Below are 16,550 nucleotides of genomic sequence, written 5' to 3'. Positions count from 1 at the left end.
ACCCCAGAACCCTCACACTGCCCAACCCCCATGTCACCAGAGCCCCATCTCTCAGACCCTCTCCATACCACGTCCCCGCCCCACAGGCAGCTAGCTCCTCCCGTACCTGCGCTCCCAAGGACCCTGCCGGCATACCCCAGACGCCGCCTTCATACCGTGGAACGTACAGCGCATGCGCGGACTCACCACGCAGCAGCAAGGCCTTCCACACGCGTAACGAGGCCCCTGCTCCGGCGATTGGATGCACTGGATCACGTGCGGGAGCGCGGGCCGTCCGGCCGCACTCGACTCGGTGGCACCCGTAGGCTGGAAGCGGAGTCGTTTCTGCGCATGCGCTCTAGGTGAGGCATCCAAAGCACTTTTTCACACTATACCAGCTCGCAGCGGGTCGGACCGAGACAAGAGGTGCCTTGTAGCCCCGGGACCCCACGGGCTGGGGAGACCCCGTTCCCTGCTAGGGCTAGAGATCCCCTCCCCGGGCTGGGCGCCGCCCATTGCCCCCCACCCGGGGCTGGGTGTCCCCCTCAATTGCCTCCCATCCCCACCCCACTGGGGGCTGGAGGCTGCCCATTTCCTCCCGCCTCCCCTCCTGGGGCTGGAGCAGTGTCCCCCGCTGCTCGGATGTGACGCAGTGGGGTGGGGGTAAATGGCTGCTCAGTGCTGACCCGTCGGACTAGGACCGGTTTGGGTGTGGGGCTCGTCTCTTGCATCTCCTCATTGTTTTGCTTCTGCCGCACATCGTGTCTAGTCAGTTTCGCAGCTCACCTCTTAGAGCAGTCACTTAGCCAGTGTCTCCTTTGCTGAAAAGACCAGGATAAAACCCATTCGGGGAGCAGGAAAATGTGGTGGTGGGCGGGGGAGGTTGTAAGGAAGTGTAAAAAATAAAAAAAGTTGGAGCCCATTATTTAAACGGGTCTCTATGAGAAAGTGAAATTAATTGTACTTACTCAGTTTCAAGGAACTGTTGTTGATGGTGTACTTTTCCCCTGGTATCTTTAAAAGTTTTAATAAGTTACTTTCTGTCTCTCTTTCAGGTTGAAGACTATGAAGATTAACCAGAACACAGTCTTACAGGGGAAGAAGGTGACCCTGGTACCATACACCTCTGCTCATGTATCCCGGTATGTCGCTTACACCATCTCTGACATCTGTTTCTATTTTTAAAATTCAACTTTATTTTTTAAGGGAATTTATCACTCATGGAAGGCTCTGGCTTACCAGCCCTGGGGACTGAAATGATCTCTTTGTCTGTGTAAGTGGCACAGCACAAGCAGCAGCAGTATGGCTTTGCCTGTGTTGGCTTGCCCATATTCCTTGGTTTTGCTCTGTAGCAGCCACCTCTAGGTGTGAGGGCAGCTCGGTGTCCTTGAGCCCTCTGCAGAGACTGTCATCAAAGATGGACAGCAAATGTCAGTGGTGATGTTTGTTTATCCATGTGGACACTTGTCCAGTTAGAAGTGAGCTGGACCCATTAGCTCATTTCACGTTGGCCACCAAACAGCCATCGGCTGTGCTGCTGTTTCAGTGCTCGCTATAACCTTTTCCCAATCGCTTGTGAACAGGGAAACTTTAACTCATGAAAACTGAACTGCTCTCTGAAGAATTTAAATGTTAAGCCATGAGTTTGTAAACTGCAGACTTGGATGATTGCACGCTCAGTGCAAAGCAAACTCAAGGTGAGGTGTCACGCATGCCTGTACTAGTCCCTTCATTTGTGTGCCTGTATGAAGGAGATTGTGTACTGATTCTGGTGTTGTTTCAGGAAGTTAAGTGAGCCTTACAGCCTCTGGTCAATGGGGCATTTATAGCCATTTGTAGTCTCCTGAATAGGTTCATGGTAGGGGGACAGTTTGACCCTTAAAGGTTTCAGTGGAACACAACAGGTGGTGTTCTAAATAGGTCTGCATTCTGTTTGTGGCACTCTCCATCAGGTACCATGAGTGGATGAAATCGGAGGAGCTACAGCGACTGACCGCATCCGAGCCACTGAGCCTGGAGCAGGAGTACGAGATGCAGCGCAGCTGGCAGGAGGATGCAGATAGTGAGGCATTTGAATGTTTTGCAAAAGTGGGAAGGTGTAGTGACCACTTCCGCCTCACTGTTGTTAGGAGTTTCTGGCAGGTGTGATTCTGCAAGCCTGTACTGTAAGGGGTGTGAGCCATTATAGCAGGGCAGTAGCCCCCCTAGAGTTAAGGGTGAGAATAGCTTACTGTTTAATTTCCAGTTTTGTTCTAAATGCTCTAAAATCCACGTGCTTAATCAGATTGTCTTGAAAATGGATGTGTCTCAGAGGGGTGGGGAGTAGGGTTAGTGGTTCAAATTTGGGGTCATTTAAGGAATAGGTTCTCAGGATATAACCCTCCCTCCCTTAAAAATTATATAACGTCAACATTTTTGGATCTCTCTGTCATCACCTGAACCTCTGAAAACCAGTAAATGCAGAGTTAAAATATAGGTCCATTTGATATTCTGGAAGGTATGAGGTACCACCAGTCAAACTTATCTCAGCCTTAATGACGTTTTTGGGCAGTGAATACATATGGATCTTGTGTATGCACACACTTATTCAAGGGATTGGAGGAACACAGGGGCTGCTGAAGTTTTGCTTTATCCAGCTGTTAATAACAAGAATAATTTAAGTTCTTAATATCACTTGAGCAGCAGCAATCCAGTCAACTTTTGTAAAGAGCAGAGATCTGAGAACTCAATCCTTGTAAACGGGTGAGGGGGAGGGAGGGGTTGAGTTCTCCCAGTGGAATCTGACAATTTAAAATGACAAGGTTTGGGTTCATTGGCTGGATTGTTTGCCGGGCTCTATTAAAGGTTGGGTGAGTGACTGCCCATAAAATCTAGTACAAATGTATAGTCACAAGACACTGAGGGTGGGACATACCCGAAGTTAACCCTTGTCTAGGTCAGTGCTGAGAGCACGGGAAGACATACTGAAAGGAGCCGAGGGATAGACTGGGTGACTCAACAGGTTGCTTCAGTCTCTTATGTTCACATTCAAGGTTCTTTGCCTGAATTTACTGTAAAAGGCGATGAAGTGGGGAAAGCTAATCCACATTAATTTTATATATTGCATCAAGTTAAAGTATCTGTGTGAGCCCTGGGTCCATGCAAACTGAAACCAGCATAGATTTTCCAGGGTGCTGCTGGTATTGGCAGTCGTGGTAAGCATGCCTGTCTGGCCCAGGAGCCCTGATTACTGGTCATACAGGCTATTAATATGTGCAGGATGTTGCTTCTCTGCCCATTGTCCATCTTTAATGTCAGACTTCAGTAATTTGTGAATGATTCTTAAACATACCCTGTAAGTTCTGCTGCTGTCTCATTTTCCCCAGAATGCACGTTTATTGTACTGGACACCGAGAGGTGGTCAGGGCAAGCAGGTACCGAGGAGGACTGCATGGTGGGGGATGTGAACCTGTTCCTCACAGATATGGAGGATCCAACAGTGGGAGAGATTGAAGTCATGATTGCAGGTACATTAAGCGCAGCCCCAGGCTGCTGCCACCACTATCACCCTAATGCCACCCTCTGCCCTGCAATAGCTGTTAGGTACGAAAGCACCTTCATGCAAATAGGTTCAGGGGGATTCTGACGACTCTCCTCATCTGACAGTGGTAGCATTGGCTACAGCTAGATGGAAAGTAGGCAGATAACGTACAAGCTTCCTGCGTTCAGAGCTCTACCAGTGCAATTCAGTCCTCATCTGCAACCCCCTTTCTGCTAGTCCAGCACGTGACTGATTACAGGGTTTGTGTTATATAGATGGACACCACCGTCTGTTCTTGTCTCTTTTAGAGCCCAGTTGCCGTGGCCGAGGCTTTGGCAAGGAGACAACTCTGATCATGATGTTTTATGGTAAGGATGGCTAAATGTGGGAGGACGGAAGTGATGTGATGGGGAGACACAGGCACACGTGCTCCCATTGTCTGCTCTGCATATGTGGAGGGGGTGGTGGATGTATACCAGCCCACGTATTTAAGGAGCATGGGAATCTTGCCAGTCTGCAGCTATGACATAATGCAACATTATGGAGATACATGTGTGCAGCCAGGGGTTCTTATCTCTCTTTCTCGCTTCTCCTGTAGGAGTAACAAAGCTGGGAATTACTAAATTTGAGGCTAAGGTCGGACAGGAAAATGAAGCTAGTATCTGCATGTTCAAAAAGCTTCATTTTAAGGAGGTGAGGTACAACCTGTTCAGGAGAGATGGAATTCTCCCTTTTTGAAGCTGCATTTAGCTAATGCCTGAGATCGATCCGCGTTGTTCTCTTACCTTGTATATAGGTTGCCGTGAACAGGGTCTTCCAGGAGGTGACATTGAAACTGGATGTGAATGAGCAGCAGAGACAGTGGCTCCTGGAGCAAACTAACCACGTGGAGGAGAAAAATTATAGTGTGTTGAACCTACAGACCCGTGCCTCTGAGACCTGACACCTCTTCTAGAGGCAGGCAGGCCACACCCCTGCTAAGTCTCCAGGGAGGAAGAGTTTGACAACATTACTGAGTTCAAGTATGGAAAACACCTTGGGACCAAGAGTGAATCAAACAACAAACTGCTTTGTTATTACTCCACATACCTGGTGTACCACCTGTGAAATGCTGATCTTCCACTGCAATCGCGATAGAGCATCTATAGCGACATTCCTTTGAAATAGTGCCTGGAAGCTGGGATGGATGAACAGATGCTAACAGGTTAAGCATAGAAGTACACCTTGGCTGGGAATGGCCCTTTTAGCCACAAAGCTCCCTCTACCCTGTTCTAGGAAGGGACTGTCTACACCTCCAGGGCCTATAAACATTAGTGAATTGGCCAGCAATGCTGTCAGTCTGTGGATGAGCAGAGTAGATTGGGTTCCTAGCTAAAACCCCACCATCCTTAGCAGAGTTCCTAGTGTCACAAATGAAGTCTGAGTCATAAGAGACTCTGGCCTGCTTTGTCACACAAACTGACACATACAATGTGACAACATGATCTGGTACGCAAAGTAGCTCCGTTGCCATCCTTGGCTGGTAAACTGGTGGTTACAAGATTTAAAAAAATAATAAAATACATAAGACTTAAACCAGTGGGGCTGTCCGTGGATCTGCTAGACAAGGTGTTAATATTCCAGGTACTGCAGGCACCAGGCTTTCCCCTCCTGGCCTCTGTGCTTAGTCCTGGGGTGCCACCATTGGCAGCTGCCCCACCATCCACCTGTTCATGCTCAAACCCGTTGTGTAGCTTGTCACAGCTCTTGGTTAGTATGAGCACAGCTTAGTAGGAGAGGCCGGGACAACTAAGATCTGAGAGGGGTTGAGTGCCCTCCTCTCCCATTGAAGTGAATTTGAGTTGTGGGTACTTCATAAGGGACACCTGGCTGACTTCCCTTGAGTCAGCAATGGTAAACTACTACATTTCTAAAAGGTTAGGAACTAATGTGCTAAACTGCTAGCATGTAAAAAGAGGGCAATCGAAGAGGATGGAATGAGAGTACTAAATTACCTCTGTGCATCAGCCTTCACCAGATGATGATTTTCGATGGGTAGAAATACCTGTCTCAGTGCTGCTTGGTACAGGTACTGAAAAAGGTCATCGCTGTGATGGGGTATCCATAAAAAGGTGAATGAGGAAATTAAATTGCATAGAGGATGTAAAGAATAAAGCAGCTGATGTGCTACTATGCTTATTTAAAACCATCTACGTTACAAGTCAACCAGAGAATGGCTAACCCTCTGGAACCCAGCCTTTAAGGATGCAATAAATAAAACCTGTGGAACTGACTGCTGCATGGTAGCGTTGACACCTCTAAAGTCTCAAAACCAGGATTCGTGCTCAGGTGAATAAGAACATGCATTCTGATACCGCAGTAGTCGCCACTGGAGTTGGGAATTTTTCAACAAAATGGTTTTTCATTTAAAAATGCCAGTTTGTTGAAACCAGAACTTTTTGTGGAAACATCACTTTTGATAAAACTGGAGTTGGCAAGGTTTGTCAGATCCAGGATGGAATTTCTGGTCAAGAACAGACACGCCTCTAGAATGAATCAATGAGAGCAGGGCCTCAAACTTGGGTCTCCCACATCCCAGGCAAATGCTCTAATCACTGTGGAGGGGTAGGGGGTGGTGTTTTTTCATGCTTTTTTTTTGAAAGGTCTCAGTTCTCTTCTGCATTAGAACAAAAACAAATTTTGAAGCCTCAGCTTTTTATGAAATGGAAAGGATGGTTTCTGACCGCCCCTCCTTGCCCCATCAGTAGTAATAATGGGTTTCACCCTTTGTATAAAACTGCTTTTCAAAGTGGGACAAGCAGTCTTGGAAAAATAGTCCCATTCTCAAAGGCAGCTCAGGGCTGAGCCGGGAACCTCTGCTTACTGTGCTCTGATAAGATGGATGGGGAAAAAAAGTGCCTCATACTTTGAGGTGGTGTCCTTGAGGGTAAGTGTTGGTAGCAACCCTCCTCCATTATTTGACTTTCTGAAACGAGGCCTGGGGCCGCTGGACAGTGTTGTAGAAACGTAGTGGGGGAAAAGACTTCGAATGGTGCTAATTTTGTTCCTCCTCTGTGATAGTGAAGTGGGCTAAAGCCTGTAGTCGGGGTCTGGAAGCTAGTTGAAGTCAAACATTACATTCTAATGGAAATAAGTAACCCTTGTCCGTATAAATGGAGCCATTTCATCCCCTCCCCCCACACGTTCTTGGGGTTCAGGGGCATTAGTAAAATGAAACAGGCTCCATAGTGGACAAAACCAGGGGGCAATCTGCTGTTCCCAAAGACCCATTGGGGGTGCATATAAACAACCTATCCCTGCACCCAGCCCTCTACCTTACAACTGTTCCTTGTGCTGGGCCTGAAATGGTGCCGGACAGGGAGGGAGAGAATGGCCTGCGGTTTGGTATGTGTGTCACTGGAAATTCTTTCCTCCTGCTCATTGATACCTGCTGCCCTGTGTTTGAGTAGTTCAGTCCTCACTTCTTGCTGGATTGAGGGGCTGAGAACACAAAAGACTAATGGATCTGTGTGGCTGCCGGTAGCTGGGTTCCCTTAGCCGTAACTCACCCTGTCTAGAAGCGCTAATGGGGCCCAGCCCCTTTCCCTTACTGAAGGATGTGACATGAATCATGAATTTCCCCCGCTGACTCCTGGAGCCCTGCAACCCTTCACAAAATCATATCCAAGTCAGAGTTATGAGCAAAGAGATAAGAAACTCTGATGACATCCTCTCCTGCCCAAACAAGTGCTTTCACCCCACTGGAAACAGAGCTGCAGAAATGTAACTGGGGATGAGGGACAGATGCAGTTTACAGTCAACAGGGAACTCAGACGGTTGGAGATGTTCCATTTCAGCTTCCTGCTGGGCTTCATTGAAGAGGTACACAACAGCCATCCCTAAACACACTGCCTCTAGGTGATGGGACCCAAGCTGCAAGGCCTATAAATCAATGAAGGATTAGGGATCAGGGTTCTTTGTATTAACACTGCTATGATGTGTCACACCAAGAAAGTTAGCTGGGGCAGTGGGTCGTTCGGGGTAGGAAATTCTGACTCCTAGATAAAGGCGTTGAGCGAGGATAGGGAAGGCCTCAGAAAGCGACCCTGGAAAAAACGGCACAACCACTCCAATGGCCGTGCTTCAGTGTCTACAGGAGGAACAGACTGGGGCGCGCACAGGACACCGTTCACAAAGAGAATGACTGGGCACTTGGCAATAAATACAGGAAATGCGACAGCCAGGTGCAAGGAGCTGACATAAAAACAGCTGTATGGACAGACCAATGCATTCAACCATTCCTGCCTTTATAATAAATCTTTTAATGTAGTTAAATACACTGCATGTTTGCGTGTCTATAATGTGTGTGTACTACAGCTGGGGTTAGTGATTCATTCAAATAAACTCATTTTCCACACCTTCTTTAATACCATAAAAAAACCATCCAGGAGTGTAGCCCCAGGATGGAATTATTCAAGGGTAGCTCCTGCACCTGCCTTTGTTTCAGCCCATTCAGGAGAGTGTTCCAGAGGGCGAGGATGGAAGCAACTAACAAGTCTCAGTCTGGGGGAATCTCAGCAGCAATATGGGGAGAGCGTCAGGGGTGGTTTCTCCAGCTGCCTTTCGATTAGCCCATTTCTGTGAAGGGGGGAGGCCGTCAGCACTAATACTGTGAAAGGGACGGACGTGCTGCTGTATTATCAGCCATCATTTCTCGCGCGGCGCTTATGAAACTGCCCATTATTGTTCCCTTCTGATGGGAGCACCGCCATGTAATGATTGTGCTGGGATTCAGCTCTGCCCCAGCAACTGGCATCACACGCCCACTGCCGAACTCCCGGAGGAGTTGGGAACAATGGCATTCTGGCGCACTGTGCTGGAGCGGGGTGAAGGCCTGAGCTAATGCAAAGATTTGTCCTTCACAAGAACAGCCTTTGCCCAGCAGGGGAGATGCTGTGAGGGAAACACTCTTTGGAAATGGAGAAGACTCCATTTCCAGGGCTGGGACGGGAGTCTGACCTGCCCTCAATGACCTGATTTCTACCTTTGTCTCATTACATGTTCCCAGCACCTTCTGTTTGCCACGCTCTTCTCTTTAAAGGGATCTGCCTCTGAGGAACTTCATGGCACAGACAGCCCTGCCCCTCCTCACTCTTTGGTCTCCACTTGCATGAAATGCCTGGTGCCTGGGTAAGCCTTTGGCAGAGATCAGTTGATATTGGAGCGCCAACCAGCCAGGATGTGCCCCCGGCCACTGGGTGAGGTATCTCATCTGCTGGAGGCCGCTGGACCAGCTTGTGCCCATCAGTGGCATTGCAGTTGGAGACCTTGGCCCTGTGGGCCCTCAGTCTGACCAGGGCAGACTCTGAGAAGGTGCTGTAAGTCCTCGGTAGCTCTAGCTGCTTAGCTGGTGTCACCGTCTCCCCCTGCAGGCTCTTCTGTCCCTTCTTGTTGTCATTAATTCTTTTCTGAGCCTGTTCCAGACCCCTCTCCAGCTGGCATACGTCCTCCATGACTCTAATGACCCGGTCAAACTGGTCCAGAAGGTTATTGACTGCAGAGGGTAGACGGTCCAAGTAAAACTGTACATTGTACGGCTCCGGGACAGGGCTCTCCGAAAGGGCCAGCTCCTCGGAGCTAGAGGAGATGGTGGAGCTGGCACAGCGGAAGATGGTGCCAGCAGACAGGAGGCGGGAGCATTTGGAGTTCCCGGAGGAGCGTGAAATCAGGGAGTCCATCCCTTCAAACTTTACTTTGTGGCGGAACTGAGTGACAAGGAAAAAAGAGGAAATCCCCTGAGAATCCCAGAGCCCAGGGCTGCTACCTTTGGTAGGGTAAGAGGGCCCATGAGCCACAACAGTGCGTTCTTTCCTGCAGTGTTAGTTATAGGCTTTTCCATCACACTTTAGATTAAGGTTCCATTTATAATGGTTTAGGAGGGGTTAATGGATGGTTTAAAATTTGGTTTAAATCAGAGGCCAACAGGTTGCTTACAGCCATCAGTTCCTCATACTAGAGACAAGGTCGGGGAGGTAATATCTTATTGACCAACTTCTGCTGGTGAGAGAGACAAGCTTTTGAGCTGCACAGAGCTCTTCTTCAGGTCCCCTTGTCTCTTTCACCAACCTAAGATGCTACCTCACCCACCTTGTCTCTCTAATATCCTGGGACTAACATGGCTACAACCCTGTAAACATACTACTTATCTCTCTAACATGCTTATAACTTCCATTAACCATTTATGAATGGAGCCTTCTTATAAAGTGGGACTGGCTTTCCCATGGGACTCATTACTGTAACATCCGAGCCCCTCGTAGCACCTACAGAATTTATTCTTGCAACACTATGAAGCATTATCCTCTTCTACAGATGGGGAAGCTAAGGCAAGTGATTTTCCCAAGGCCAGGCAAGAAGCTAGCGCAGGGAAATGAACCCAGATCTCCTTTAGCCACAAGGCCATTCTTCCCCTCTCCAAAGAGAGGAGCAATCCAAGATCGCTTTGTGTTATATGCCCCACTCTCTGCTTCTTCCAAGTCTTGACCTGCTAGGATCAAATCACACCCATTCAATCCCACTGCAGCCAGTAGGCAGACGGGGATAGCAGCTGGGTAAAAGCTGAGCCTTATTGTCCAGAAGAAGAGGAAGGGGGGAAAGTGAGCCCTCTTACATGGAAGCTACATTCCCTTCTGTTCCTAAAAGGCTGGTCACTCCAGGGCAGGATAGAGGTTAGGGAAGGAAAGGGGACTGGAGTACAATCTCAGTAACACTGGTGTAAAGCCGAGGGACCCCATGGAAGGCGTTAATCCAGATGTACCCTGCTGTAAGATCAGACTCTCCCCCAGCCTAAGAGTTGAGGGTGGCCCCTCTGTGTCAGGGTACGGGCCCATGAGTAGAATAGTGTGAGAGCACTCGACTGAACCGGGCCTTTGGATTCAACTAGTGCTTAATTTGTAATGAAAGAAGGGCCAGGGCTTAAGCAATTTTTTAACATTCATAATTGATGCAGCAAACCCAGAGGTGCTGGGGCTCCGAACTGCCAGGCCAGGCCCAGAGGCGCCGGGGCTCCGAACTGCCAGGCCAGGCCCAGAGGTGCCGGGCACAAAATTAAGCACTGGATTCAGTTCACCTTGCTCTGATGCTGCAGCACTAGACTCTGGATTGCTGGCTACTCTACACCCAGGTTTCCTCCTTTCTTACCTCTTTAGTTTTGCTGAACCCCATCCACAGCTTGAACCTCTTCACGAAGAACTCGATCATCTCGTAGTCCTGCGGTTCAATGGCGGGGCGGTACATTTCAGCTTGGACAGTGCGGTAACTGTGAAGGATGACAGCACAAAGGAAACGGCTGCCAATGCAGAGCAAGCTGACCGTGAAGCTGAGGACGTAGGCAGTGCCGAGGGTGGGGAATTCCTGGATCACGGACAGGAAAGCCACTTTCCCGTGGAGGGCCGAAAGCAGCGCATAGAAGGCACATCGAAATGTTCTGAACTCCTCTACTGTAGCAGAGAAGGCCTGGGAATGAGAGAGACAACGTAGGGGTTATCGCTAGGAAAGGTGTCTTTACCCTTTCCTGTCTACACATCCTTAGCCATTGCACAAGCCCACTTTGCCCCCATGTGGCGTGGGTCACTCCCAGAGAGCTTTCCAGTTCACTGCTGGAGCAGTGCAAAACAGAAAGCATGAACGCAAATGAGCACTAGAATCTGATCTCAGCAGTGAGTGGGTCCCTCTTGGGGAGCAGTGGAGAGACTGATTGAGGAGCTGATGCCCAGCGGCAGAGTAGCAGGGAGACAAACACATTGCATCGTCTTGTATCAAGCCTATGGATAAATACAGGAATTCACTGCATAGTGCCCTGTACAGGTAAGTCATGACCATCCTACTCTCCACACGCACTCCCACTGCTGAGAGCCAGCCTCTGCATAACCTACCAGATATCCACACTGCGCATAGACAAGGAGCAGCAGGAGGAAGAGGAGCGTGGCAGCCAGTAGCTCTCCCAGTGCACGCTGGAACGTCTTCCCAAACGCAGACCATCTCCGGACAAAGCGCAGCTGCCGTACAATCTGGGGGGAGAAGGTCCATGGGTGAGCAGGAAGCCTGGTTAGATGTTATCAGAAAAGTGACATTTCAAACCGTCCCGAGTACATTCACTCTGCTCCGTCTCACAAGAGGTGTCTGCATATCCAGGTGGCCACATCAGGTACTCGGTGAGGGAAGCTGGTCGGAGCAAGGGCATCGTCTTTCTCAAAGGCCCAGCCTTCATTATGGCCATGACTGAGTCAGGGGCCCAGTTGCAATGTGGCTGTTAAAAGCTGCAGCCTGGGCAGAATCTTCCATGTCCCTGTAACCAATCAAAAGCTAACGTCTGTTGAGAGTTCTAACCTAGTTATGGGGTTAGGTCCCATCTATGCTACATTTTAACTGTGTTGCAACCAGGTCAGAGGACAGTGGTACAGTAGTTGGGAGCCTTATGTGCTAGTGCAATGCTCCCTGAACGAATTATCCAGGCACACACAAGCTAGCTGGTACAGAGGATCCCCGATATACATCTCCCTCTTATCCGTCGTTCATCAATAGGGGAACATGTTCCGATTGACGTCGGTCCCGATCCGCATATCGGTCGCTTCTCCTTTTGCATGGCTTTTCTTTGGGTGCTTCCCCTGGCATTCAGGAGGCGCTGGGAGGGAAAGGGAGGAGCAGGGATTGGGCGCGCTCGGAGGAGGGGTGAAACTGGGCAGGAAGAGGCGGGGCAGGGGTGGAGGGGGGGCAGGAAGGGGCGGAGCGGGCCATATTTCTTATGGGGAAAAATTCCCCGGTATCCGTCGTTTCAGTATCTGTCGCCCTTTTCAAGAACGCAACCCTGACGTATACTGAGGACCCCCTGTATGCACTCATCTGACACGCACAGTCCATTAAAGCAGTGTCTCGGGAATGTCCAGTTCTCTGATGTGATCTCCTGTGTCAGAGATCCCCATCCTCTCAGCTCTCCAGGAGGCTGCTCCAGGGGTCCCTTTCTCTTCACTGACTCTCCAGCTTTGGCTCCCAGCAGCCTTTATCCATTTGTTTGCTCGCTCTTTTATTGTCTATGCATTAAGCAAGTAACGGTCGACAGTGAACCATAAATACAGCAAGCCTGGAAGACAGCAGCTGGGCCACTTGGCCAATTCATTAGGAAGCGGGAGAAAGGAACAAAGATGATATTACATCTCAGCAGCAGCCCCAATGACAATTATAAGGTCATTGTGGCATAATTGAATATGTGCATGCTAACGAGAAGGTATACATCATCCAGGCTGTTAGCAGCTCAGGCCTGACATCGTCTCACACCACTTGCCACCATGCACAAGGGCTGCTGGATGAAGAAGGATGTCCTACTTCCATGTGGTGGTGAAGATCAGCAATTGATGTCTGGCCAGAGACTGAGAGACAGACTCACCTGATTTATTTATGAGAGAGAAACCACTTTGACTTCAATTTCACCCTGTGATCTGCTCCCACGTAACTCTCCATTGGGGTGAGTAGTGGGGACTGTTACCCAAGGAAGTTAGGGAGAGCTGGCAGCAAGGGTTGTGATTACTGAAGGCACCACGTGTCCGATCACACACCCCTTCACATAACAAGAACCCGGGGTCACCCAATGAAATTAATAGGCAGCAGGTTTAAAACAAACAAAAGCAAGTACTTCTTCACACAACCTGTGGAACTCATTGCCAGGGGATGTTGTGAAGGCCAAAAGTATAACGGAGTTCAAAGAAGAATTAGTTAAGTTCACACAGGATAGGTCCATCGATGGTTATTAGCCAAGATGGTCAGGGACACAACCCCATACTGTCGGTATCCTTAGACCTCCAAGTGACAGAAGCTGGGACTGGATGACAGGGGATGGATCATTCGAAATTGCCCTGTTCTGCTCATTCCCTCTGAAGTATCTGGCACTGCCACTGTCAGAGAAAGAATACTGGGCTAGATGGACCATTGGTCTGACCCAGTATGGCTGTTCTTATCTTTTTCATCTCTTTCCAAATCCAGCCCATTTCCAGGTGCCCTCTCATGCTGGTGATGGCAGATGAGAATCTGGAATGTGTTTAGGCCATGCAGCCTGGCAATGATAAAATTATTGAGGGGTTACACCGATGTAACGGAGATCAGGATTGGCCCTGATTTATTCCTATGCACAACACCCAGGTGGCTTTGAAGCAATGGGTGTTGAGTAGATAAAATGTTTCCCACAACATGTGAACTAGGGCTCAGACTGAACAGAAAGCCAGTGGAAAGGCTCCGATTGAGATTTCAGTGGGAGATGGGCCAGGCTGTTAATCAGCAACTTTGGAACATTGGGAATGGGGAGGTGTTAGAGCTGGGGGGGGGGAGTGGAAGTCAGGACTCCTGGGTTCCATCCATAGCTCTGCAACTGACATGACACGTGACCTTGGGAAATCACATAACTCTGTGCGCTCACTCACCTTCAGCATGGTGATAGTCAGCAGCAGGGCTGAGAGACAGATTTCCATCCGAGCCAGCAGTGCCACTTCATAGAAGCTGGTGAAGGCCTGGCGGTGTCCCCAGTAATGCTCGAGCTGCACATCTGCCAGCCAGACGTGCGCAAAGTGCAAGGCGCCGACGGCAATGGAGAGCAGCGCCAGGAGCAGCTGGAGCCAACAGCGGCTCTGACCCAAACAGGAGGCCCCTTCCTGAGACAGGAGCGACAGCTCCGGCAGGAGAAAGGCCACGCTGAAGACGAGCAGGGAGATCTGAAAGAAGCCAGAGCAGGCGAGAAAAGAATCTGCCTTCCTGCTGTGCACTGGGTTAGGTAGCAAGAACAAAGGTGGATGCAGCAGGGACATGGTAGCTATGGTGCTACTTCTGAAGCCCAAATAAACAGAGCAGATAACTAGCATCATCCCAAGGGATACAGAGTAGCTACTCCACACAGGAATTACTCTGTTGTGTGCCACATCACAAGGGACCAGAGAGCCAGGCTACACCACCCTGTCACTAGGCAGCAGAGCCTTGGATAGATCCCCCTGGAGTATCCATTGGAAATGCACTCCTGGGATTCATCTAATCAGAGACTGTAACCGCTACAGACCCACATGCAGTCAGGCAAGCATTTATTTGGACTATAATTAGCTACCACTGCAGAGCTAAGGTTTCCCTACAGACACCTATGATATCATACAGCAAACTCCTCCTGCTGAGACTGTGTTTGTGGCACAATCTCTGGAGAAAGAGCGCCCACTGGGGTGGGTGAAACATTGGCTGCATTCTGCTGGGAGCCAGCCCCGAGCCTTGGATGCATCTCTCAACGCAAGATACATACCACTAGGGCAAGTGGAAGGTCCAGCCCCGTGCCTAAGCGCAGCATTTGGCAGGGGAGGATGACGATGGAAGGAACAGCCGGTCTGACTGATGGGAGCTCGAGCAGGAGCATCACAACCACGTACAGGTTGACATCAACGTTGTATTGGGTAAACTCCAGAAACACGGCTCTGGTCCTGTCATGCAGGGAGAGAGCCGAGAACACTGGGCTGAGAAGAAATATTTTCCAGGGCTCTGGAATGCTGGGTAATTGGGCCTGATTCTTGGCCCTTCTAATGGGGACATTTCAACCGGACTGCTGGGAAACACTGTTTCGACTTTCCACTTTCAGGGATGAAGTTGGGATGTCCCTAGCAGGTCACTAGCCATCAGATTCCCTAGGCTGTACACAGACATACAACTCTACATCAGCTATCCATAGCAGGGGCAAGTCACCTGCCATCTATAAATTACACCAGAAACTCCCAATGCCACCATTATCGGCATTTATTCAGCCTCTCTCATGCCATTTGGATAAGCAAGGTTGAACTGAACCATTTCTGTGGTTGATCTCAGCCTTACGGTGCAGAGGACCTCAGTGCCTACCCCCAAATCAGGGTCTTGGCCATGCTGCCTTTGGGCCCCCTGGCAGCCAGACTCAGAGTCAGGGACCCCCAAAACGATGCTGTGAAACCTACTGACCCCAGCCAATGGTGTATATCTAGCACGTGAGCCAGCCGCAGAGTTATTGGATCCCAAGGAGACCCAGATGCAGTGGAAATAACAGTGCATTTTGTCTTCACAAACCCTGATTTTCCCATCCGGAGGCCCTCTGTCCCCAGGGGTTTGCTCCCTTATTCTAAGTGGCCACCACTGGCAATGTGCCGCCAACCCCTGATTGGTTTTGGTTAAGTTGACAACCAGCCTGCTCTCCGGCCCATGCCAGTCGGTGGCTCAGCAGTTTTGGCCATTGCACTGTGCAGTTCCATGGCCTGGGGGATCTCTCCCTTTCTCTGAGTCATCTGGAGTCGCTCTGTTCCACTTCAGAGCAAGGGAACGGGGGAAGTGGAACAACAATGGCCACCGCACAACGGGAGAGAACAACTGACATCACCTTGCATTCTCAGGATGGTCATGTCCCACTCAGACGGATAGACAGACAGAGTTACTGCAGGAGAGAAATAGCCATGCAATAACCCTCCCTCCCACAGGTAAGCATTCAAAGCCAACAGCGCATTCATTTCAATTTCCACTTCCCAGCCCGGTTGTCAAGGAAAAAGGTGAGGCCCCGAGTGACTTGCCTTTTGTTGATCCAGTTGCTGGCTCGCAGGTCAGCCAGTGTCCTTCGGGCTTCGGCAGAACTATTTCCAAGCTCCCTCCAGCAGCCAGTGTTAGTGTGGTAAACTCCAACGTGCCCCCAGATCCAAAACCTGCCCCAAGAAATGGGGATGGGGAGACCAGAAAATGTAGTTGTGAAACACAGAGTGGGCGAGAGGCTGGAGTGGGAGCCCTAACTTGGGCTGTGATCTGGTCAGATCCCAAGCGAGAACAGAGACGGGCCAGCCCCCATTTAGATGGGATACCTCCAGCGAAAACCCAGGGTGCTAGGGATTCAGGACGTGACCCTGTTATCTGAGTTTGTAGTGACCCAGTGCTTCTGCATGGACCTAGGAGACCATTGGGTGATACATGAATTGAAATTCATGGCCACTTGTCATTAAAGACTGCATGGCCTGTTCAGTGAGAGAAGAGATCTGTAATCCTTGCATCC

The 16,550-nt window shown here is 49.8% G+C and overlaps 3 protein-coding genes across 7 annotated transcripts in view; 1 reads left to right on the top strand and 2 right to left on the bottom strand.

Annotated features, from left to right (window-relative positions):
* The window catches only part of TMEM104 (transmembrane protein 104), a 67,241-nt gene extending 67,071 nt beyond the window's left edge, over positions 1-170 (bottom strand). For both annotated transcript variants that reach the window (XM_026654415.2, XM_026654416.2), the window contains exon 1: positions 107-170. The gene's annotated coding sequence lies outside the window, so the exon portion shown is untranslated. The remainder of the gene's footprint in view (positions 1-106) is intronic.
* A 209-nt stretch (positions 171-379) lies between these two features.
* Positions 380-6,127, top strand: NAT9 (N-acetyltransferase 9 (putative)). 4 transcript variants are annotated; one of them, XM_026654419.2, is made up of 7 exons: positions 380-405; positions 1,035-1,121; positions 1,932-2,041; positions 3,345-3,485; positions 3,808-3,867; positions 4,098-4,192; positions 4,296-6,126. In XM_026654419.2, the coding sequence occupies exons 2-7, from the start codon at positions 1,045-1,047 to the stop codon at positions 4,440-4,442; spliced, it is 630 nt and encodes a 209-aa protein (XP_026510204.1). In that variant the 5' UTR covers positions 380-405; positions 1,035-1,044; the 3' UTR covers positions 4,443-6,126. The 4 variants fall into 4 exon arrangements, with proteins under 4 accessions (XP_026510204.1, XP_024070975.1, XP_024070974.1 ...); XM_024215207.3 differs by lacking the exon at positions 380-405 and adding an exon at positions 567-642 and having other exon boundaries at positions 4,296-6,125; XM_024215206.3 differs by lacking the exon at positions 380-405 and adding an exon at positions 626-747 and having other exon boundaries at positions 4,296-5,951.
* Positions 6,128-8,523: 2,396 nt separating this feature from the next.
* LOC112117283 (polycystin-1-like) overlaps positions 8,524-16,550 on the bottom strand; it is a 60,016-nt gene continuing 51,989 nt past the window's right edge. Inside the window, exons 42-47 of the mRNA XM_026654414.1 lie at positions 16,081-16,209; positions 14,802-14,976; positions 13,945-14,232; positions 11,410-11,544; positions 10,676-10,990; positions 8,524-9,243 (exon numbers count right to left, since the gene is read on the bottom strand). Of these exons, the coding sequence (XP_026510199.1) occupies positions 8,533-9,243; positions 10,676-10,990; positions 11,410-11,544; positions 13,945-14,232; positions 14,802-14,976; positions 16,081-16,209 (1,753 nt within the window). The 3' untranslated portion in view covers positions 8,524-8,532. The remainder of the gene's footprint in view (positions 9,244-10,675; positions 10,991-11,409; positions 11,545-13,944; positions 14,233-14,801; positions 14,977-16,080; positions 16,210-16,550) is intronic.

The sequence above is a fragment of the Terrapene carolina genome, unplaced genomic scaffold (assembly GCF_002925995.2).
Source record: "Terrapene carolina triunguis isolate 2854851 unplaced genomic scaffold, T_m_triunguis-2.0 Scaffold192, whole genome shotgun sequence".
Taxonomy (NCBI): Eukaryota; Metazoa; Chordata; order Testudines; family Emydidae; genus Terrapene; species Terrapene triunguis.
The sequence above is the reverse complement of the archived record's forward strand: the minus strand, read 5'-3'. Positions and strand labels throughout refer to the sequence as shown.

Bases quoted from the DNA above. Each gene is read 5' to 3' on its own strand.
- NAT9 (XM_029912146.1), top strand. From the start codon at position 1,045: ATGAAGATTAACCAGAACACAGTCTTACAGGGGAAGAAGGTGACCCTG. The intron at 3,486-3,807 runs GTACATTAAGCG...TGTCTCTTTTAG, and splicing joins GATTGAAGTCATGATTGCAG to AGCCCAGTTGCCGTGGCCGA. The intron at 3,868-4,097 runs GTAAGGATGGCT...CTTCTCCTGTAG, and splicing joins TCTGATCATGATGTTTTATG to GAGTAACAAAGCTGGGAATT.